Source organism: Homarus americanus, unplaced genomic scaffold (assembly GCF_018991925.1).
Source record: "Homarus americanus isolate GMGI-L3 unplaced genomic scaffold, GMGI_Hamer_2.0 scaffold40248, whole genome shotgun sequence".
NCBI lineage: Eukaryota > Metazoa > Arthropoda > Malacostraca > Decapoda > Nephropidae > Homarus > Homarus americanus.
Genome location: NW_024712526.1, coordinates 3152403 through 3175964, shown reverse-complemented (window position 1 = coordinate 3175964; position 23562 = coordinate 3152403). Strand labels below are relative to the sequence as shown.

General features: G+C 40.6%; 2 protein-coding genes across 2 annotated transcripts; both read left to right on the top strand.

The window, feature by feature from the left end:
- The first annotated feature begins 424 nt into the window (after positions 1–424).
- LOC121860928 (acidic mammalian chitinase-like) lies at positions 425–5865 on the top strand. The gene is made up of 10 exons (XM_042358309.1): positions 425–579; positions 850–1001; positions 2275–2418; positions 2605–2736; positions 2873–3124; positions 3328–3516; positions 3670–3804; positions 3980–4150; positions 4532–4657; positions 5420–5865. Exons 1-10 carry the CDS (start codon positions 528–530, stop codon positions 5552–5554), a joined length of 1488 nt encoding a protein of 495 aa, XP_042214243.1. The 5' UTR covers positions 425–527; the 3' UTR covers positions 5555–5865.
- A 4673-nt stretch (positions 5866–10538) lies between these two features.
- Positions 10539–15440, top strand: LOC121860919 (chitinase-3-like protein 1). Its single transcript, XM_042358298.1, has 10 exons — positions 10539–10666; positions 10938–11089; positions 11911–12054; positions 12319–12450; positions 12658–12909; positions 13292–13480; positions 13645–13779; positions 13930–14106; positions 14334–14468; positions 15073–15440. Exons 1-10 carry the CDS (start codon positions 10615–10617, stop codon positions 15205–15207), a joined length of 1503 nt encoding a protein of 500 aa, XP_042214232.1. The 5' UTR covers positions 10539–10614; the 3' UTR covers positions 15208–15440.
- Positions 15441–23562: the final 8122 nt, after the last annotated feature.

Here is a 23562-nt window from a genome sequence, read left to right as displayed (position 1 = left end):
ATTTTAAAGTGGCAACAGTATTTTTTCATCAAGACATATTGGGGAAAGTTGCAGGTGATGGTGTTACCAACAACCCATATTAGCCAGATTTACCTTAGCCAATTGCATCATTTCTCAGTGAACTATAAGACTTAAGCAACTAAGTCACCTGACATGAGTTTTGATGCGCCTTTGTTGTTCTTTTAATGAGAACTATTTGAGAAATTACGGTAACTCACACCATTATGTTCACAAATGATAAGACTTTTTTATTTGTTTCTTATATTTACTTCGGTATTTTTTCAATGTGTATAAAATATTTTTGTTTTGATTCTATGTTGGAGTTGTTAGATATGATGAACACTTCAGTGACATCTGTCATTCTCACAGCCTGGAGATGAGAGATATCAGCTGTCATGTGCAGGAGATACAGCTGGGTGTCGTGTGCATGTGGATCAACACCTCGGGTATAAATGTTGGAGCAGACCTTCAGGAGCACCAGTGGTCGTCAACATCCACAGTTGACTCCTTGACGAACAACAGACGTCATGAAGTTGTTGGTGCCTCTCTCACTGTTGGCCCTCGCCCTCGCCGTCACAGGTGACATCCATCACTGTCCACTATACTGAAAAATAGTTTTTATGTCACTGTAGAAATAGGTTGAGATCTTCTGCATTTTGAAACATGACCAGTAGTCTTCCAAGAGGATAAAGTGGGGTTGTGTGACTAGTGTGAGATCCACTTGTCAGTGTTGTTAAGATGTAGGGCAGTTCTGAAACACAAGTCACAATAAAGCTTTTCTAACTTAATCTGTGACGTCGTTCACACGTAATTAAATAATATACATAATGTTTATTTTTATTGCTGCAGCTGCCAATGATGGCGTGATGGTGTGCTACTACGGCTCTTGGGCCGTGTACAGGCCAGACAAGGGCAAGTTCGACGTAGAGGCCATCGACCCAGCCATCTGTACTCATCTCATCTTTGGTTTCGCTGGACTTTCTTATGACAACAAGATCAGGGTGAGATGCTCTTTATTGTACTTTTTTTAAACGCCCCAGAAACGTTTTACCTAAGGAATAAGATCATTCTCTGTGTAGTTCAGTAAATATTGAAGAGTACCACCTTACCTGCAACCTTTCTAGGTGGAATCGCCAAGGTGTGACCTGAACCTCGTTTTCTTCTTGTTCATAAACTAATGTTTCCACAGACCTAAGCCATTATATATATTTAAAGCTCACTGCTGCATCCCCATAAACTACTGTACATGTAAGCTACATTCACTGACAGTTATTAGGCCATGAGGTGTCTTGCTGCCCTCTTTGTGTACGTACCTCAGTGTTATGTGTCTTCACCAGCCTCACTGTCTTCCCTCAGGTTCTCACAGATATACCACGAGCAGGTTTCCATCCATGAGTCATATAACACTACTTGCGTTTCTCCTACATCTTCAGATTTTTCTCATCTTATTTGTTGTACATATTTTATTTTTCAACTGTCTGGTCAGATAGAATTAGGCTTTCATAGTTGTGACAATCTTGGATGAAGCGAACTTTTATATGAGCTTTTTGTACCATCACAGACCTTCAGATGCGATATACAATTACCATCATTCCATTCCAGCCTTACTAAGCCTAGCTCCTGTATAAACCAAGTCCTCAAACTTAATTGATCACTCGTAAACTGTGAGGTATCTTCTGTATAAATACTAAATAACCCTGTTTGGCCTTCTCCTTCAGTTCTGCTCCCGTGTTTTTGTTCTTCTTCACATTCACTGTAACACAGATCCCTTTTCCAGGCTTCTCGTATGGATTTTTTTGTCTTTACAATACCTTTAATTACTGGTGAGTTATTTAACCTTTCAATATATTTTGTTCATATGTTGAAGGTGTTGAGCAATATATTGTAAGTGTTGAGGAAATTTTAAGAAATATTAGAAAGATAGATAAACTGGTGGAATTTTAAGTGATCAAACTACTTAATAAAATGTAAGTAGCATTTTATCATGGTGATTTTTTTTCCTTCTAAAATACACTATAAGTGATCTACTGGCGCGAGCAGCTGGAAATGTTCTACATTCAACTCAACTCTTATATCTCGGTTTTTGTCTCATGAAATAATTAGACCATCTTGAAGAATGTATCCAGCGATAGCCAGATGTCTATGAATTCACCTGCATGGAGATAAGAATTTTGCTGAATACTGATGTCTAACGAGTTCCCAGCCGATTTCTTGGGAACATCTGCTGTAACTTTTCACTCCATAGCATCATGTTAAAGAGATTTTGGTTTACAGGTGTTGGATCCCTTCAACGAGTTGTGTGAGAACTACGGCAAGTGCGCCTACAACAGGTTCACCGCCCTCAAGGAGCAAAACACTGAACTCAAAACCCTTCTGGCTGTAGGAGGATGGAATGAGGGCTCCCCCAAATACTCTAATGTGAGACAACTTTTACTTTACACATCTGATTACATTAGTTGATTTGTCTTATATTTGACAGTCAGTGAAGACCAAGGTGTTCAGTGCATAACTTGATGTTTTATGGTTAGGCGGTGAGTAAATCTGGTAATATTGTACTTCTCCTTTTCAGCAAAAAGGTTGTATGATGTATTTTCCTGTTTCCAGATGGCTGCAAGTCCTTCGTTAAGGAAGAGTTTTGTTGATTCCTCTATAGAGCTGTTGAAGGCCCACAACTTTGATGGTCTGGACTTGGACTGGGAGTACCCGACCCAGCGTGGGGGGAAGCCTGAGGACAGGGTACGCCACACGCTCTTGAGTCAACAGAAGTACTTTCATGACAAACACTTTGAGTTAGGGAGAGACAACAGACATTTATCAGAGCAGTTCACTTATGAGAAGCAAGTGATCTTGATGTATGTGGTGTTGTTTACAGGTGAATTACGTCACCCTTCTGTCAGACCTCAATAAGGCGCTGCATGCTAACAACATGTTATTGACGGCCGCTGTGTCCGCCGGTAAGCTCACCATCGACCCAGCCTTTGACATCCCAGGTGTGGCGCAGCAGGTAGACTGGATCAACCTGATGGCATACGACCTGCATGGTGCCTGGGACCCCTACACCCACCACCAGTCTGGCCTCTACCAGTACCCCGACGACACGGGAGATAATGTCTACCTCAACCAGGTGAGTCACCTGCCTCTCTGATATACCTTGATGCACATGATAACATATTTGTTTTATAATAAAATTCCCCTCGCGACAATTAGACAATATATATTATGCATGGAGTCTTAATTTAGATAGACTTCAAAAACATATTTCTGTTACACTCAGTTTATGTATCGTACATGGACTGTGTCAGACACATGATGGTTCTTTGTATACAGGACTTTGCTGTGAATTACTGGATTGATGGAGGAATGCCAAGCACCAAGATCGCCTTGGGTGTACCTCTGTATGGTCGCTGCTGGAAGCTGAACTCTAACACAGATGAGCATGGCTACTACGCCCCCGCCAGCCAGCCAGGACCTGCAGGACCCTACACCAGGAGTCCAGGATTTTTAGGCTACAATGAGGTAATGAAAGGATGTCCCTAACATAATGTATGTGTCAGAGGAGGAAAACGACTGTACTTGTATACGCATTTAACTCCTTATAAATAATGATGTTGGAGAATTACCTGGACAAATTGATCATCCTCTTAACCCTTTGACTTCTCTTTGGCGCAGATCTGTGAGTTCCAGAAGACAGAGAGTGACTGGGTGGTAGAGATAGCACCAGGTATGAACGAGCCCTACACCTACAGCTACAGCCATGAGAGGATCTGGTGCTCCTATGATGACCACGACTCCTGCGTGGTGAAGGTAATACGTGGTTTGACACTCGCTTCCATAGTAACCACTTCTGTTTTTCTCAACTAAGCTTACCTAATTTTTCAGTATGCCAGACAAGACTTCTGTTTTTCAAACAAAAGGAAATAATATGGATGTGATTAGTGATAATCTTCTCAAGTACTTATAGTGAGTGTTACCTGTGCAGGCCAACTATGCCAAGGGCAAGAACTTGGCCGGTATGATGATCTGGAGTATTGAGACTGACGACTTCTTGGGTGAGTGTCATGACCGCAAATTCGACCTCATCAAGACCTTGAGGGAGACCTTCAGTGGTGAAATAATTCCAACACCGCCAACACCGCCAACCACCACTCGTGTAAGTGTCACTTTTGCTACCACTACCACCTCTTTATGTGTCATAACTTGGTGCTTAAATCCCATTTATACAATAATACCAAATTGAAAAGTGATAGTGGATCATTCTATAGACATAACTGCTCGTTAGGGTCAGTGTGGATACGGTAAACTGTATACCATACTAAGCCTTCAATACACATTTTGCCAACGTTAGAAAGTTAAGTAACCATTTATAGCTGGGTAGACTGGGAGTGCCCCGTGATCAAACTAGCAATGTTTGGAACAGGAGGTGAGTGCTATATAACCACTTGGCCACTGCACCAAAATACCAAGTTTGGTGGTTAACCATTGATCATATTGCTTTATCCCTTTTTTAAAACATATGACATTGTATCACCAGGACCCGAGTGCACCTACCACCACCCCCACCACCACCCGCGCTACTCCTCGTCCTGATAGTGTGTGTTCAGAGCCTGGCCCCAATGCTGACCCTGATAACTGCCACCACTACTACCTCTGCTCCCCGGTGAGTGTCTGTAATGTACAATTGATGACTCTGGTGTAGTTGGCAACATAGTTGTTACATTAGGAGTAACAGTATTATTAGGTGTTATTATTGTAAAACAGTAGTTGTATTAGATCTTCATTGTTTTTGTAATAATTTTACTATTATTTGTGGAGATAATTTGAAATTGGAAGTACATGTAGTTTTATGTTGTCATACACATGATTAAATTGTGCAAGTTATAATTTACAGTACTGTACTGTGTATGTAGTACAGCATAAGAATTAGTAAACTATATAAAGAGTTAATGGAAATTCCCTTTGCAATATTTTTAGCTTAACAAGTTTAATCTCCAGCAACTCAACATTTGGAATTTTGGGAAAATGTTTCAAGTTTTTGTACAGAAGTTATAATCCTTTCAATGTTATGTTGCTGGCTCCCAAGGACAGAGTTTCGAGGATAAACTAACACATGTCATATTGTGTAAGATCAGCTCTTCTTAACTAAGAGTTTACTGTTAGGCACATAACTAAACAGTGTGGTGCAGTGCTATCCGTTAACCAGATATCTGCCATCTACTTCATTACATTTTGTAATGAATCAAATCTTTCATTTCATGCAGAATCATTTCTTCTACTACAGATTATCTTTGACTATAATGATCTCTGGCTTTGTGCTGATCATATACATGAATGTCACTGATCACAACACATTTGAGTCTTGGAAAAATAGGAATAAATCTTTACGATACTCAATGTAACGATAAAATTATTTTATCGGTAGAATGTTGACAACGGTTACGACGCTACAGAGGAAATATGTGCTGCAGGTACACTCTACAACCCTCAGGCCAAATTCTGTGACTGGGCGTCTTCCGTGTGTGCCATCGACAACATCTGCCCCAATGATTGTCCTTAAACGTCTTCCCTCCTCCTGCCCTCACTTTATCTATCATAGTGACACCTCCCACAACCTCTTTCCCCTTCCCTAGCTTGTCCCATGTTAGACACCATGACCTAATCTTTCCCCGCCCCTGACCTTCATAGGGGTCATAACACCCTGAACCTTTTCCTCATCCCTGAACAAAAGGTCTGAACTGGTTCTAGGTTTATCAAGCTACATCGACTTAGCCTCGCACAAGGTTGATGCTCCTGGTTTCTTCCATGACGTCTTATTACTTTAAGAAATAAAGTATTTGGAGGAACTGATGAATAAATGGCGGTTTTTAAGGCAATTTTTTTCTAACCCGTTATGTAATTATAACACGGTGAAACACATTGGTCTTACCTCAGAAACCCTTCTCCCGCATGTACCCTACAGAGTAACTCAGAGGAGCACATGAACGCTAATTCCCATAAAAGACTTGTATAAGTGAATATTTTCAACACTTCTACAAGTAGATACAAAATACATTGAGACGTGGGAGTGAAAATGTCACCTAATGGAACAAAGGATAACAAACTGAACTAGAGAATAGTCGAGGTAAAGAAAGAAATATTTGCATTAAAAATTAAATGGAGAGAAAGAACTATTTAAAGAGAGCAAAGTTGGAGATGTGTACAAAAAATATATTGAGCTGCCATTACTATACTGTATGGGTGCGAAACATGGCCTCTGGGTGCAAGAGGAAGAGAAACAACACGCTTGAGGACATAATGTTGAGTTAATAGGATGTATAAAACAATAATTTATAGACAGTTAATGGAAATGTGAAAGTTGAGGTGGCAAGGACAGTAAGAGAAGAGAAATGAAAGATGGATAAAACAAGTGTATAATTCAGACGATGATAACAAGAGAGGAAAGGGCGGGATGAAGGATACACTGGAAGTAAGGAGGATCGTCATCCAGAGAACAAGACGATAAAAAAGCTTGATGGCATCGAGAAGTTTACTGGATGTGACATGATAAAGTTAATAAAGGGAGAGTGAACATTCCTGTCACCTTGCAGCATAGTGGGAAGAGAATGAGTGTTCCTGCCACCCTGCAGCATAGTGTGAGGAAGAATGAGGTGGCCATGCCAAGGGAAGGGAGCCAGTGGTCTGTGTAGGATCCCTCTATTCAGAACCCTGGCTTGAGCCAACACAAAGATTCAAACCGGGTTTGAGATCGGATTTGTCTATCCTCGCGTTAATCCAGCTTGGAAGCTGGTTTAGTGGTCATCCGTCGTTCAAGATAGCTAGTCAACATGAATTTTGGCAGAGCTCGCTTTCGGCGATATTGTCAAATTGAAATTTTTATATAGAGAAGACTGATGGTAGATAGGCAGAATCCTATAAATTTTTATGATGACATGCAATTTAGACAACGATAAGATGGTTCAGCAAGGGAGACTTGCTTGACAAACCTGTTGGCTTTGGTTCACCTCTACCTCTCATTCATCAGCTGATGATTGCTTTGAGAGTCTTCACAACGAATAGTTTCTGGGTAAGAAAGATTCTGGTTACTGAATGAGTTATGGTAATGTGTTACAACACTTTCGTGTTTAGGGTCCATGAAGATCAAGTGTGTAAATGTAAAGAACGCTAACGCTTCTTTATTTTGAGTGTTTTTCTTTAGGAAAACTATTTTGATGTACAGTATTTTCAAAATAATTGAACAAATGCTGAATGCATTTTTATTTTAATGTATTAATAAAGGAAAGTCTTTTCTTAACATTACAAATCAGGGGAAATGTGAGGTTAAAAGAACAGAAGGAAACCTAACCTAACCAAACCTAGCCAGGTTACGACGCCCTGCATTGATTCATCTTGCCTTGGTTATGAATACTGACACTTGTCCCGGATTATATCGACAATTTGTATGTACTTAATTCTTTCTCTATGAATTTCTTTATCATATAACAACACAGCCACGTTGTAACACAGTACCATAAATCATTATAATTTGATTGAAATTATAGTAACAAAAGTAACTTATGTGCAAGGAGAGATTTCTTCTCCATAAAAACTCATCGAGTCATTCTTGTCGCCTTAATCTTGTAAACATTACTCTCAATGGTGATTGGCTGTCGTAACGGTGTAAATAAAACGTGATTGGCTGGAATATAACTGAAGAAAATTCAACAGATTACCTGATCCGGGATTCAACCTGATGTTCTGAATATGGGCAATCCACTGCAGGAAATCTCGGATCGAGGAATCTCGATTCGCACGCCTGAGCCAAGCTCAAATCCCAGGCTCAAGCCACCAAGGGCAGATCATGGGGGGGTCCTGGGTGTCCAGACCCCCTTTTCACCAGAAAATTCCAGTACTTTTTCTTTAATACAGTATTGTACTCAGGCATTTTTGTATGGTAGAAAGTATTTACTATTGACTTCAGAATATCCCCTAATATCAAGTGCTCGTGGCTTTAAAATGGTTTCAAAATGCCCATAATATTGGTCAGATTTAAAAAAAAATCTTGGGGGGCTTACAGCACCCTCCCCAAAACCCCCCAGCTGGGTAGGCTTACTGAGCTCGCCATGTTCCCCCCCCACCCACAACGTTTTGCTCCCCATTTATATATTCCTGGATCCGCCCCTGACCACCGTTCTGCTTTCGGGCCTAAGATGCCCTGTGCTCTGGTATTTCTTCCACATCTTGAATTTTTTCTTGCAGGATTCCTTATAAATCTGTGAATCACCCACCTGGTCCTATTCCCCCTTCTCTCTGTTTTCCGGGGTATACAATACCTCTACTGTAACTTAAGGATTTCCATGAAGTTTTGCATTGATCCTTCTCTCTGACTCCTCTCTAACGATTTCTTCCCAATTAATTCTCTTTATTTTGTCTCCCATGAGCTGGTAATCTCCATGGATGAAGTCATAGTATTCCTCCTCAACTACTTTCTCTCGACTATCAAAGATTATATTCCATCTTTTTGTATGCAGTGGTCGCTGGCCGGAGTTAGTTTCTCCCCGACGTAGACCTCGTCCACCATAGCCTGCTTAGTCGCCAAGACTAAATTTAGAATGTTGTCTCTCCTCGGGGGTTCCAACACATCTAGTATAAGGAATGGCTCTTGAATGAGATCAAGGAATTCTTTTCCCTCGGCTTGTGTGATAAGATTCACCTAGTCAGTGTAATGACTCAATTAAAATCTCCCAAGTTGAGGGCTTGCGCTCTGAATGCTCTGTAATGTAGATGGTAGTGTAGTTAATGTAGTATATATAATAGTGTAGTTGAGTTGGTGTAGATCAGTGTTTCTCAAACTTGTTCACTTCATCCCCCCATGAGGAACTCTCAACATGGCCCCCCCTTCAGTTCTCTCCCAAGCCCCTCACAAATAATGATGAAAATAAACTGTTCTGGTTCTCTTCCTTTATTTTAATGTTTTCAATCATCAAACAGAATGCATATATTGTGACAGTTCAAAGGGATGGATGACATTGTTTCCTTTCAGTCAGTCGACTGATTTTAGGTTAAGTCACTGATAAAGCACATCTCATGTCTGGGTCCACAAGTAACCAGTTTCGGCATTTATTCTCTATTTGAAGAAGGTGGAGAAACCATATTTAAATAAGAATTAGAAAATGGCAAGAGGACTCGAAGTGCGATCTCACTAACTTTTGGATATGACTGATACATTGAGCACCAAAATACAGTCAAAGATTTTTCTTCATAGAGGTCTCCGGCAGCAGAATCGTTCTGAGATCAAGGAATTCGTCTGAACAGGAACTAGAATCGTGCAATCTGAGCGAATCCGTTGGAAATGTAAAACTAGCTGCTGCACCATACTATGTAAACATCAAAACTGTACCGTATGGGTATTATGATTACACACAATGACAAAAAAAGAAGAAAAGAAAAAGATTTCTCCCCTAACAAGGCAAAGTAGCAAAAAACAGTTGAATCAGAGTTAAAACATTTTCTCCAAACATTTACTACTTACACTAGCCAGCCATGGCCCCCCTAAAATCTTGCCCCCAGTTTGAGAAACGCTGTTAAGATGATAATGTAGTTGATATATTGTAGATGACAGTATAGTTGAGTTAGGTAGATGATAGTAGTCATGGACATAGACCATGAGTTGCCCGTCAAAAAGACAAACTCAGCATCGCCGTGTTCCGCTGCTAGTACTAATGTTCCAGCCCACAGGCACCATAAAGTAACAGTAGTTTCAAGTGTCCTCTCGTACCATAAGGAAGCAGTGCTGAAGATTTCATATAAGCCACAAGTCATCGATGACAACAGTTGGGAAGGTGACAGGTGTGAGTGTTGCCAACGACCCAAGCTGATCTTGCTTACATCCCACACGATATCAGTTCTGATTGTACTCCAATTTTCATCTGGCAACAATTTTTCTATCAACTGACATATTCATTGGTGTCCTTGTTCTTCTTTTTGCACCAGTTTGTAAAGAAATAACTGATTCCATCTTCAGAGATTTTTCCGTATGATCGGAAATTTTAATTGTTCTGTAAGTAGAAAGTCTGAATCATTGTAGATTTATCTCAATTAAATAAGTTAGAGGTACACACAACAACAAAAAATCTGCTCACCTGGGTCCAGTGTTTGGAAATGAACACACTGTACAGCAGTTTCGGATCGGTTGGTATTTCTGAGTGTGAGTTGCACCAGATAATAACTATGATAACTGCAGGTGCAACTCGCTATCAGAAACACCAACCGAACCAAAACTACTGTACAGTATATTGTATTCATTTCAAAACATCGGACTTTGGTGGGCAGATACTTCTTTTGTGTGCACAAATTTGTTTAAATCAATTTGTGTGATTACCTTTTTTTTATTCACTTTTAATATTTTCATTCTGTTTATAGGGCAAGGTACTGTACTGTTGGATCTGTTAATCTCTTCTTTTTTGACAACTCTCTCACACAGCCTGGAGATGAGAGATATCAGCTGTCATGTGCAGGAGATACAGCTGGGTGTCGTGTGCATGTGGATCAACACCTCGGGTATAAATGTTGGAGCAGACCTTCAGGAGCACCAGTGGTCGTCAACATCCACAGTTGACTCCTTGACGAACAACAGACGTCATGAAGTTGTTGGTGCCTCTCTCACTGTTGGCCCTCGCCCTCGCCGTCACAGGTGACACTCTTACCATTATCTTAGTCTATTGACTCAGCTCTATTGTTTCTGTGTCTCTGTAGACATTATATGTTGTGTATTATAAGACTAATTGACCATGTTGGTTATAAAGCCAAGTGACCAGAACAATGTTTGGGCTCCATCACAGTTATGGTTCAGTTACTGACTAACTCGGCTAATGATTCATAACTGTGTTTTCACTCATTCATTTCATGACTTTTGTTCGCACACAAGTAAATAACTAACACAACACTCCTGTTTCGTGAGGCAGCTGCCGACAATGGCTTGATGGTGTGTTACTATGGCTCTTGGGCCGTGTACAGGCAAGGAAATGGCAAGTTTGACGTTGAGGCCATCGATCCTGCCATCTGTACTCACCTCGTCTTTGGCTTCGCTGGACTTGGCTCTGACAATAAAATCAAGGCAAGTTAACCTTAATAATCCTTTTATCAACACTTTCCCATACACATTAGCTTCGTCAACTGCAGAGGCACTGAATACATTTACAGGAGCACTAAACCTATGTTCTTGCAGCTTTTTGGGGGCTATTATCACACGACTTTGAACTTTAATTGAATGCCTTGTGTGTATTATTCTGATTTCCATTTTTCAAAGAAAGATGCAACTTTGCTTCTCAAATATTCTTGTCTTCTATAGTTTTCCTTTCATCATCATTCTATCATCCTGTTCTTCTTTCTCCATAGTCAGAAATTTCTATAATTTCCTATTTCCTCCATCAACTCTGTAATGTGAGATATATTGAGTTAAACCCTTTGTTCACAAAACCATTACAAGAAACATTGTATAAAGTTTCTGAATATTTCTCGGCTCACCATCTTATAAGTAGTATTTCATATTATATGGAATATGCAGTCACTTAAGAAATCCATTTGAGTCATACATAATTTGTAATTAACAGCCAACATGTAGGTGGAGCTTGCTGGCTGCACACTGGTAGGTGAAGTGCGGTTAAACACAACACCCAGAGAGACTAAACAAGGAGCCCACCTACATGTGATAGTCATATTTTTCTTAAATTGCAATACAAGGTACATTGCAAATAATGAAATAACATGTTCTATAATACATTACACGTTATATAGCTATACACTTTCGTATTATATAGTTGTTACCTGCACCTATATGTAATTGAAAGCTTACAACCATTAAATCTCATATGTATTATTTTTAGACAATTGTAAATGTTATTTTCAATTTCTGTATTAATTCATTCTGGTGTACAGGTGCTTGACCCATACAACGAGCTGTGTGAGAACTGGGGTAAGTGCGCCTACAACAGGTTCAACGCCCTCAAGGAACAGAATGCCGACTTGGTCACCATCTTAGCCGTTGGTGGCTGGAACGAGGGATCCCCCAAGTACTCTGCTGTTAGTACCTCTCATTGTCCTCTGTTCCTGAACAAATTTAACTCCTTGTGTATGGGGTCCCATCTGAGTTGAATAAAATCGTCTGGTGTTAGACAAGTAAAATATCAAAAGTGAAGGGCTAACCAACTCACTTTGAGTGTTAGTCCTGTGATAATGAACAATTCAGCTGAAAGGAATATACAGATGCAGCTCAAATCTGGATATGTTTTTATTTGTGAAGCAGATTCTGTTTATTGTGCATAATAATGTTTTCTCTGGTCTCAGATGTCTAGCAGTTCTTCCACGAGGAAGACCTTCGTCGACTCCTCTATAGAGATGTTGAAGGCCCACAAATTCGATGGTCTGGACATGGACTGGGAGTATCCGACACAGCGTGGAGGGAAGCCAGAGGACAAGGTGAGTCACTGACTGTTGTGTCAACATTAACATTTGTATGGACATCTTGCTGAAGCTGCAGTTTTTCATAAATTAAATCTTAGAATAACACAAAAACTTAAATAGAGTAGTTCATATATTTGTTAAGATGTAACAGGGCCTCAATGACCGATGACGTTCCTCAGGACAAACCAGAATCATTAACTCGTGTGGTGTTGTTTCTCACAGGTGAACTTCATCAGCCTTCTGTCAGACCTCTCAACGGCGCTACACGCTAACAACATGATCCTGACGGCAGCTGTGTCAGCCGGTAAGCTCACCATCGACCCAGCCTATGACATCCCGGGTATGGCTAAGAATCTTGATATTATGAACCTGATGGCATACGACCTGCATGGTGCCTGGGACCCCTACACCCACCACCAGTCTGGCCTCTACCAGTACCCCGACGACACGGGAGATAATGTCTACCTCAACCAGGTGAGTCACCTGCCTCTCTGATCTACCATGATGCACACAATAACTTACAATCGTTAGGTAATAAAGTTAATATGGTCACTTATGCCTCTGATCACAAAATATAACTGATGTTCAGTAACTTGAGAAAATTTTACAGCTTTATCTTATGCGAATCTGGATTTATTTCTATATATAGTTTGTTGTATATACGGCACTTACTTCAGGAAGGATATGTTTATCTACGGTATTTTGGTGTAAATATACAGTGCCTTCAGCGATTGCCTAGCTACGTGTTACACGCAAACAATATACATTAAGATATAAAACAATATATATATATAATAAAAATTTTCATATATTGGCTCTGTCTCGCCACGTAATGGTGTTATTGTTATGTGTACAGGACTTCGCTGTGAATTACTGGATAGATGGAGGAATGCCAAGCACCAAGATCGCACTGGGTGTCCCTCTGTATGGTCGCTGCTGGAAGCTGGACTACAGCACGGAGGAGAACGGCTACTACGCCCCCGCCAGCCAGCCAGGACCTGCAGGACCCTACACCAGGAGTCCAGGATTTTTAGGCTACAACGAGGTAATGAACAACTCTGTGTGTGTGTGTGTGTGTGTGCGCGCGCGCATTGAGGGCATGATAGGAACTGGGTGTAATCCTAATTTGTTACCTGAATAAAAAATAGCATTATCAACATTAGAATAACTTGACAATTGTCTCAAACGTCTGACCTGTCTTTGGTGCAGATCTGTGAGTTCCAGAAGAAGGAGAGTGACTGGGTGGTAGAGATAGCACCAGGTATGAACGAGCCCTACACCTACAGCTACAAGCACGAGAGGATCTGGTGCTCCTATGATGACCACGACTCCTGCATCAAGAAGGTAAGAAAAACTCAACCACTCAAGCATTCATAGTGACTAAACTCTCAAGAACCTTAAAAGGATTACTCTTCGTTACACAAAATATAGATAACACAATAATGATTCAGGTGACTGCCTTCAATAGTACTGATGGTATTTTTACTTGTGTAGGCCAGTTATGCTAAGAGCAAGAACCTGGCCGGTATGATGGTCTGGAGTATTGAGACGGACGACTTCCATGGTATATGTGGCCGCCCCTTCGACCTTATCAAGACTCTGAGGGAAACCTTCTCTGGTGGTGACATTCCTACACCACCCACACCACCCACAACACCCTCCACTACCACCGTAAGTTTGCCTATAGCACCATTGAAAGCCAGCTCTAGAACTCTTAATTTCTATAAATCCCCCCTGGACTCCTTCCACTTCCGTAATATTGCTTTTTGTACCAAGATGCTGCATATACTGTACTGTAGATGTTATAAAATTTTATTCTCGTGCATTATGCGCATTTGAAGTTCATCTCTTATATTATTTATATTATATTGGTTGATTAATGAACTGTTGTGTCACAGGATCCGAGCGCACCCACCAAACCCACCACCGTCCCCACCACCTCCCCCGCTCCTCCTCCTCCTGATGGTGTGTGTCAAAAGCCTGGCATCAACGCTGACCCCGACAACTGCCACCACTACTACCTCTGTTCCCTGGTGAGTATTAATAATGCATTAATGATGTAACAGTACCTGAGGATTCAGGTAAAACTTTAGGAATTTTTTTATAGTGTTATGTTTACTTTAAGAAATATACTTGCGAATCCACATTCATTGGTATCTAAATTTGATATTCAGTTGACTGTGTACCGTAGTATCCTTAGTGTGATATAAGATGCTTTAACACGTGATATGTTCGAAGTGTGGATAGTGGCACAAGAAATACATTGTATAAGTATTTGTAAGAATTATAGCTAAACACATAATGGAAGCACTATACAGTATGTGGCAAACCCCTCACAGGAAGGAGGTTCCTGGAGGGAAGGTATCACGTGTGCAGATACTTTTTTTTGTTTTTAATTTCCACAAATATTATTTGTCAGTGTTTGGGCATTTAATCCGATAAAAACTATGATCAACTTTTATCTGTTACCCTGAGGTAGATGTGGTGATGCATTATATTTGTAGCTCAGTGTAAGATTCCTCTTTTTGGTTCCAAGAGCATAATTTTCTCAAAAGTCTTCATTCATTATTTTAAATACAATACTGGTGTGCTGATACAGTACATGTAAATATATTATTTTTTGTTTTTACTCGGCAGAACGCAAATGACAAATATGAGGCAACAGAGGAGAAGTGTGCCGAGGGTACGCTCTTCAACCCCAATGCCGATATCTGTGACTGGGCGAATTCCGTGTGTGCCATCGGCGGCATCTGCCCCAATGATTGCGCCTGAAGGTCTCCAGGCCTCAATCTCTCCCCTTCTGTAGCTTTATCTGCGGTCTTTGTCCCCATTGGAGCATAGGATGTGAACCATGCCTTGATATACCGAGCGACATACTATTACCCTCATGTAGTGTTTCACGTACACGGCTACTGTCTCTTACTAACATATTTTCCTTATATGTTTCTAAATACTGTAATTGAGAAGATAGTTGAGGAGTCCGCACTGAATATACGGAGCTATAAGCTTATATTTTATTAACCTTTTGGGACCATCAAATTCACAACATGTTACAGATGTTATAATCAAGTAACTGTTGGCAAATAATGGAGTTATATCATAACACTAGAAAATGACTGACAGGTTAAAAGTTCTTTCCATTGATATGCTTGTAATATTCTTTTACACATACTTGAGGAAATACTTGAGAGTATCTTATATTACGTCGTTTTAACAGTGGGAAAATAAAGGACCAAAAATTATTAATAGACTTGTATAAGTGTCCATATTTGTTTTGTCTGTTATGTTTTATGTGACTTTTTTGTTCGTCATTTTTTGCACCTTGGAGTGTATGCAACTTTTGATGATGGTGCACAAAAGGCAGACCAAAGGCTGCTTCTTGTTATTGTTAATGCCTTTTTATTGTTTTAATTGTTTTTGTACAGTTAGATAAAAACTAAATAAGCTCACTTTAACGTGTGAGAATTGAGCCATAACATTGATAATAATAGTAAAATGAGCTGTACTGTAACTATAATTGATTGATACGTTTATTGAGATACAAAAACATTAATACATCTCAAAGGGATGAAGTGACATTAGTCATCCCCTCCCCAGTCCAGGAATGTCCCTCTCAAGACTCACATAAATCCCTAATATTTCATTTCATCAGTTATAGTACATAGTTATATTATAGAGGCAAAATTTCTATATTTCTTTAATATTTCATCTATTTAACTATTTTTAAACATCCACTCTATTTGCTTGGGGACATTATTTATATGAGCATTTCTATATAGATTAAGTAATGGGCATTCCAGTATATAATGTGGCAGGGTATGGGATCTGGATGTTCTACAAACTCTACATTCTTTATCCTGTTCACTTCTCTCAGCTCCAAGTTCCCAATAATATTTATATCCTAATCTTAACCTCATATGCACTGAATCTTTCCACCTACTCCTATCTTTCCCATATGTAAATTTTGTGTTCATGAGAACATTATGGTAATGTTTCATTGTTTCACTTTTCTCGTATATTTCATTCCTTTTGAAATTATCTTCTATTGATTGTATTTTCCCTGATTTGCTCCTTAATTGTTTCAAGGTTTTAGTCCATATTATGTCGATCTCGGCCTTTTCCGTGGCTCTTTTTGCTATTATATCTACTGCTTCATTAAGACCAATCCCCACATGTGAAGGGACCCATACAAATTGAACATTATGGCTATTTTTCCTTATTGTATTTACTAATTTTCTACATGAGCCAATAATGTGTTCAATCAGTAACTATAATCATTAAACAATTTGGAATTTGGAGTGTTGGTAGCTCAGTGGCAATGCATTTATCTCTCAACATTATGCTAGGGGTTCGAGTCCTACTCGGACTAGACACACATGAGAAGGATGTTATCCAGTGTGACTCTACCGAATGAAACAAGAAACATCAAAGGTTTCCGCCAGGTACAGTACTGTTAACTGTACTACAGTTTCTTCCTGCACTAATACTGGTCAAAACTAGCGACGAACAAACTGTCCGACCGGCTTGTAGTGGAATTCTCCCCTACAAACGCTGTTTGTCGCTGCCTAGCCGACCCCACCAATTCCCCAGTGTATGCCTCGTGGTCTAGGTCAACCAGCGCCGCCATACACCACGGAGCGGGGGTCAACTGCTAAGCCACGCCTACCCCCGCTATTTAAGACCTGACCTCGTGGTGATCTCTCTCTCTACCTTCAGCCACAGCCAGCAACACCTCCTCCTGCCTGGCGGTCCTCGCTCCTCCGCCTGCCTGGCGGTCCTCTCTCCCGCCGGCGAGCATGGCGACCCACAAGCTGTCCTTCTCTGAGCATCCTCACCAACCAGCTCTCTCTACATCACGCTTGTAACCATGCTGCCTTCCCAGCACCAAGCTGCATTGTACATCCAATACAACATGTATATAGAGAGCACATTGTGAGTTTCCTTTCTCCATTCCATCCTGAGTGTGAACCAAACAATCTCATACCCCACAAATGGTGACCCCGGAGTGACCACTCACACAGGATGGAGGAGAAACTGATCACGCTCCCAGTCTTCAAGCAACATGGAAGACTGGCTTATCCACCCAGAAGCAGCTCTCATCGGCTCTACAGCTACTGTCTCTACACCGCAGGTTAGACACCCAAGAGCAGCTCTGCTACTCTAAGCAGACAGTCGCTCCTCTTACGACCCCAGCACACCCGTCCTGCCTCAGACGCCGACCCCGGCCCAGCAGTAACCCCTGCCGCCCCTGATGCGGCCTCTGTTCCTGAGTGCGGACCCACACACCCCTCTTTTCTCCCTCAGGTACTCCCTGCTAATGTCCTGCACCCTGCTGCTGTCGTGGACCCAGCTGCTGTCACGAGCCCTCATCCGCTTCTGCTGACGCAGCCCCTGCTCCTGACCCAGGCCCACACACCCCAGCAGGCGCATCTGACGACTCTGTACCTGCCGTGAGGGAAGCACAACATTCATCGCCTCCACACACCCTTTTTCTCCCTCTCTTCTCCCACAGATAGTGTGTATATAGACAGTTGTATCCAGCGACCGGCTCATCCACGCCATCGCCGTTGTCTCACATGAGGCATGCACCGCCCGTTCTGCCTCACATGTGCTAAGCAACTCTGCAGACAACAAGTCTCCTACACCGCCTGGAGGGAAGGGGGAGTATTGTAGTGGAATTCTCCCCTACAAACGCTGTTTGTCGCTGCCTAGCCGACCCCACCAATTCCCCAGTGTATGCCTTGTGGTCTAGGTCAACCAGCGCCGCCATACACCACGGAGCGGGGGTCAACTGCTAAGCCACGCCTACCCCCGCTATTTAAGACCTGACCTCGTGGTGATCTCTCTCTCTACCTTCAGCCACAGCCAGCAACACCTCCTCCTGCCTGGCGGTCCTCTCTCCCGCCGGCGAGCATGGCGACCCACAAGCTGTCCTTCTCTGAGCATCCTCACCAACCAGCTCTCTCTACATCACGCTTGTAACCATGCTGCCTTCCCAGCACCAAGCTGCATTGTACATCCAATACAACATGTATATAGAGAGCACATTGTGAGTTTCCTTTCTCCATTCCATCCTGAGTGTGAACCAAACAATCTCATACCCCACAGGCTAATAAGCTGATAATTGGTAAAATGATAAATACAACAATAAGTAATTGGTTACTGATGGTAGAAAGAGTCGAATCAGCGTGAAACATTCTAGTTATCGTAAAAAAAAAAACATTTTCAAGCACTCCAAAGTCCCATTCTCTATTAGTTCTGGCTTGTCAAATAGATTGCGGTAGTGTCGGGATTCAAAATAAAATAAAAGGGAGTTTAATTTCCTTATAATATTCCTTGGTATTGGTAAGTTTGTACTGTACTAGCAAGGGCTATAGGGCGAACGCGTTCACCCCCGAGCCAGAATGTGGGACGGCCAACCAACCTGAAAGTGAACAAAATAATTAGCAGGTAATGAATAAAGGGAGGAAGACAAACAACTCGGCATATTCCGTTTTTATATTGTATTGCTCATTTTTTTTAGCAGCTGCATTTAGTACTGATAACGTTTCACTCTTCAGAATTGATGGTTAACATGAGAGTACCATCAGGATATATAGAATAAGCATGATACCGGTGTATATTTCCGTATTAACACACGTTAGGGTAGGTTTAATTTGGTTAAGTTAGGTTAGGTTGGGCAGGAACGAGTGATTTCCGATAACTGGATGTTAGAATCAAATGAATCACACTAAAAACCTTAAGAAAAATTTTAAACTTCATATATAAGGATGGAACTTGCATTTTTTTTTCGTTTTGGGTCATTATATTTATATACAGTTGTAGTGGATTTCTCCCCTACAAACGCTGTTTGTCGCTGCCTAGCCGACCCCACCAATTCCCCAGTGTATGCCTCGTGGTCTAGGTCAACCAGCGCCGCCATACACCACGGAGCGGGGGTCAACTGCTAAGCCACGCCTACCCCCGCTATTTAAGACCTGACCTCGTGGTGATCTCTCTCTTTCTACCTACACCAACCAGCCAGCAACACCTCCGCCTGCCTGGCGGCCCTCGCTCCTCCGCCTGCCTGGCGGTCCTCTCTCCCGCTGGCGAGTATGGCGACCCACAAGCTGGTCCTTCTCTGAGCATCCTCACCAACCAGCTCTCTCTACATCACGCTTGTAACCATGCTGCCTTCCCAGCACCAAGCTGCATTGTACATCCAATACAACATGTATATAGAGAGCACATTGTGAGTTTCCTTTCTCCATCCCATCCTGAGTGTGAACCAAACATCTTGAACCCCACACAGTATTCGTTTTAGGACCACCCACGACTATGGACGAAAGTATGGTTTTTTCTGTTTTTTTTTTGGTGTGTTTTAAATGTATTTCACCATTATTTCTTTGGTAAATTCATGAAAACCTTCCCACCTCAACCCAAATTGTGTAGTAAAAACACGCAAAAAAAAAAGCTGACCTGTATTTACCTACCTAACTTTACTGGAACAGATGACTCACACCAGGAGTTGTTCAGTTTTGTTATTTTTTTTTTCTAAATATGTTCTTTTGATGACAGTTTAAAAACGGTACAACTTTTTATTTTAATTATATTGTAAGTATATTTTATTTGGCTAATTTGGAGGACATCACAGCCGACGAGCTATTTGTATTGATGTTTATATTCTTACTATATTTTCATCAGTGAGTTATGATATAATAATTTTTTATGGAAATTGCTTCCTTTGGTACATAATAAGGTGATTAGAGGCGTACACAGCCAGTTACCTCAACAGTGTATGTTAAAGAGTCACCGGATTGGGTTGTTGTTCTCACGTCCACAAAAAACGTCAAATTACATCATATAATTGTAAGTTCTTTTTGTTTAATATGCCGAGGGGACTGGAGGTTAGGTAGGTTTCTTTGGTTAAGTTGGTAAGGTCTTATAACTGCTTCTGCCGCTTGTTTCTCTTATCAACTAAGGTTATATTAGGTTTAATTTAGAAATAACCTCTTAACACATTTGCCATAACTACGACAGTGTCCACTATTAAAAACAGTGAAATTGCTGTATTTTTAAATTCGTTTTCTATGAAAACTCAGCGATTGTGAAGTTGTAAATAATTTCCCTTTATTTTTATGTTTTAGTTCTCTACTATCATAAATCACCTTTACCAGGAAGGGCATGAAGGATGAAGAACATTGCGGGGTAAAACACGGTGAAAAACTGATCATATAACACTTAAATGATGTCTCCATGAGCTTTGTACGTAAAAAAAAATATTTACTATAAATATTCAGGTGAAAAAACTGTCGAGTCACTGTATTTTGTTGTCTGCTCTTTGTTTGTTAACTTTCTTCTACACTTGGACCTATGACCCGTACTCTCACGTCCACAAAAAATTCAAATTATACCATGCTGCTTCAAGAAAGTTGCTTTTATTGGTACCAGATATTGAATTACCTGTATGTAAATACTTTCTGTTTAATATGGTGGGAGGTCTTCCCCCCGGCTAGAAAATTAGGTAAGGTTAGATAGGTTTCTTTGGCTGGTTAGGTCAGGTTTCTATTAGGCTCGGTGCATTGTCGTATCATTTTTATTACTAAAATCCAAAGAACATTAATGAAATGTAAAACATGTTCTGGTGTTAGCCATCTACTCCAAGATTACCATAATTTTACCTAACCTATTGGCAATTTTGTGTCATTTCGTGAAAAACCAAACCGTTAAAAATTGGTAAAGTACAACCATGAAACTCTTATTATGAGTTTGATATAGGGAGATAAACCAGACAAAAATACAATACAGGTATAGTGTTTTCATCTCGAGGTTCATATTTCAAAGTTACAGGTATACTTTGCAACACAAATGTTTGTTCTGCGAAAATTCGCTTACACAAATACGTATTCAATTCTTGCACCTCGTGGTCACTTAAGGTAATGTACCAATTTTATATTTCAAAATTTATTAATGTGCTTGACGCTATATTACAGTACTGGTTAGTTGTGAAATTAGAGTGCTGTATTTAAGTACATACAGTACTAATTTACAGTGGTTAGGTAGGTTTTTTGTTGTTTGCAAACCTATTTAATTTTTTTAAGTATAATATTGAGGTTTTCTTGTCATTAGGAACTAAATCATATTTTTTTTCCATACGTAATGTTAGGTTTTCAAGAAACCTAACCCATGAGGGATACCTGTACTGTACATTATTTTGAATTTTCGATTTCGGTAAAGAAAATATAATTTGGAGGGTTTTAAGTTCACACTATGAATGTTTATGGGATACTGTATATTGTTGATTTCTTACTCACTTCAATATACTGTAAATATGTCCAGCCAATCAGTGGAACTTGAGACCCACTAATCTCCCACCCAACAAGGGGTGACCTGACATTGCATCAGGTCAGTAATACGAGACCACTAATCCCCCATCTCAGGTCCACCTGACATTACATTAGGTCAGGTCAGTAACATGAGACCCACTAATCCCCCATAGCTCCGTGCAATTGGAAAATACCAGTCTTCACCACAACACAGCTTCATTCACGAGGTGACTCGCACACTCATATCATATTGATTTTTTGTGTTTTTAAATATAGTTATTTAACCAAACTTTTAGGTGAACTATTTAGGATTATTGTAGTCAAGAAATGGAGTTTATAATTTAATTAGAATTGCTTTTACAGACTTTCAGAAAACTTTTCCCAGCACCCAGAAACATTCTGGGGATGTGGGCTAGTGTCTGTCTGTGCAAGATGCATAGTTTAGACTCTGGGAATGTTTCTCAGTAATCGGAAAAATTCTGGGGATAAGGGATTTTTCGGGGTTTGAGAAAGTTGTCCTCCATCCCCAGAAGTGCTCTGCACCAATTGTTCCAGCTAATGGGGATATTACTGATTATAAGTGGTTTCGAATTAGCGGGGGGAATGTATTATGGGGTTTTTGCTGTACTACAGTACATTAAACTAATAAGTAAGTTAAGTGTGACGTGTCAAATGGGGGGATTGGAAGAATTGTGTGTAAGTTTGTACTGTACACTGATATATTACAGTATACAAGTAGTACCGTACATACAGGCAGTTGATTCTGGGAGTACCTAGAATCTATCTTGGGGGTTATTCTGGGATCATGTACTGGCATGCAGATAAAGATGATGGACTTGACAACACATGTCATCTGTTAACAATGAGGCACCTTATTTTTTACTTTTTGTCTGAAATTAACTGCTTTTTCAGCCTATTGAAAAAAAATAGCCTTAAAAAAGAGAAAATATGGGATTCGGGAACAGAATTCAAGAAAGAAATGGGTAAATTTTAAGTTAAGCTGTCAGCTTATTAAATAACAAGCTTACAAAAAAGTTGTTCAGCATTGATTTTAGAGTTTGAACGGTAACAGTTCTTTGGTTTTATTTCAAACGATTGTACAGTCTCATTCATGATTCTTCGAACACTGCTGGAAACAGCTGGCAACTCAAATTAACAGTACCGGGTATATACTGTACCAGCAGAAAAGTATAATATAATACAAAACAACAAAGACCAACCATTAATTAAGCAACGGGAAACTAAGTAACCAATCACCGATCACTTTTACATTCATTTATAATTTTTACTACGTACTATAGTAAACACAAGTGATCGTGGGCACCTTTGTGCCCAGTGGCGAGTCCGGTGGTACAGTTTACCGAGGCGTGAAAGTTCGAACGCCCATGCATGGCTAGCGCGCAACCGCCGTCCGGCTGACAGCAAACAGCGACATCGTTTTCCAGCGTAAATAAAATGGTTAATTAATGCCTTCATAAAGAAACCATCGACATGGGAAAAGGTTTGTTCCACTCTACGAATTTTTTGCGATTTTTCCACCAAGTTTGATGAAAAACGATTGTGCCGTTTCGGCTGCCCAGAACAGACACACACACACACACACAGCTATTCCTATAGTATATTAGATAGGTGGTCGTGGTTGTTATAGTCATGGTCGTGGTTGTTATAATCATGGTCGTGGTTGTTATAATCATGGTCGTGGTTGTTATAATCATGGTCGTGGTTATGATCATGGTCGTGGTTGTTATGATCATGGTCGTGGTTGTTATAATCATGGTCGTTGTTGTTATAATCATGGTCGTGGTTGTTATAGTAATCATGG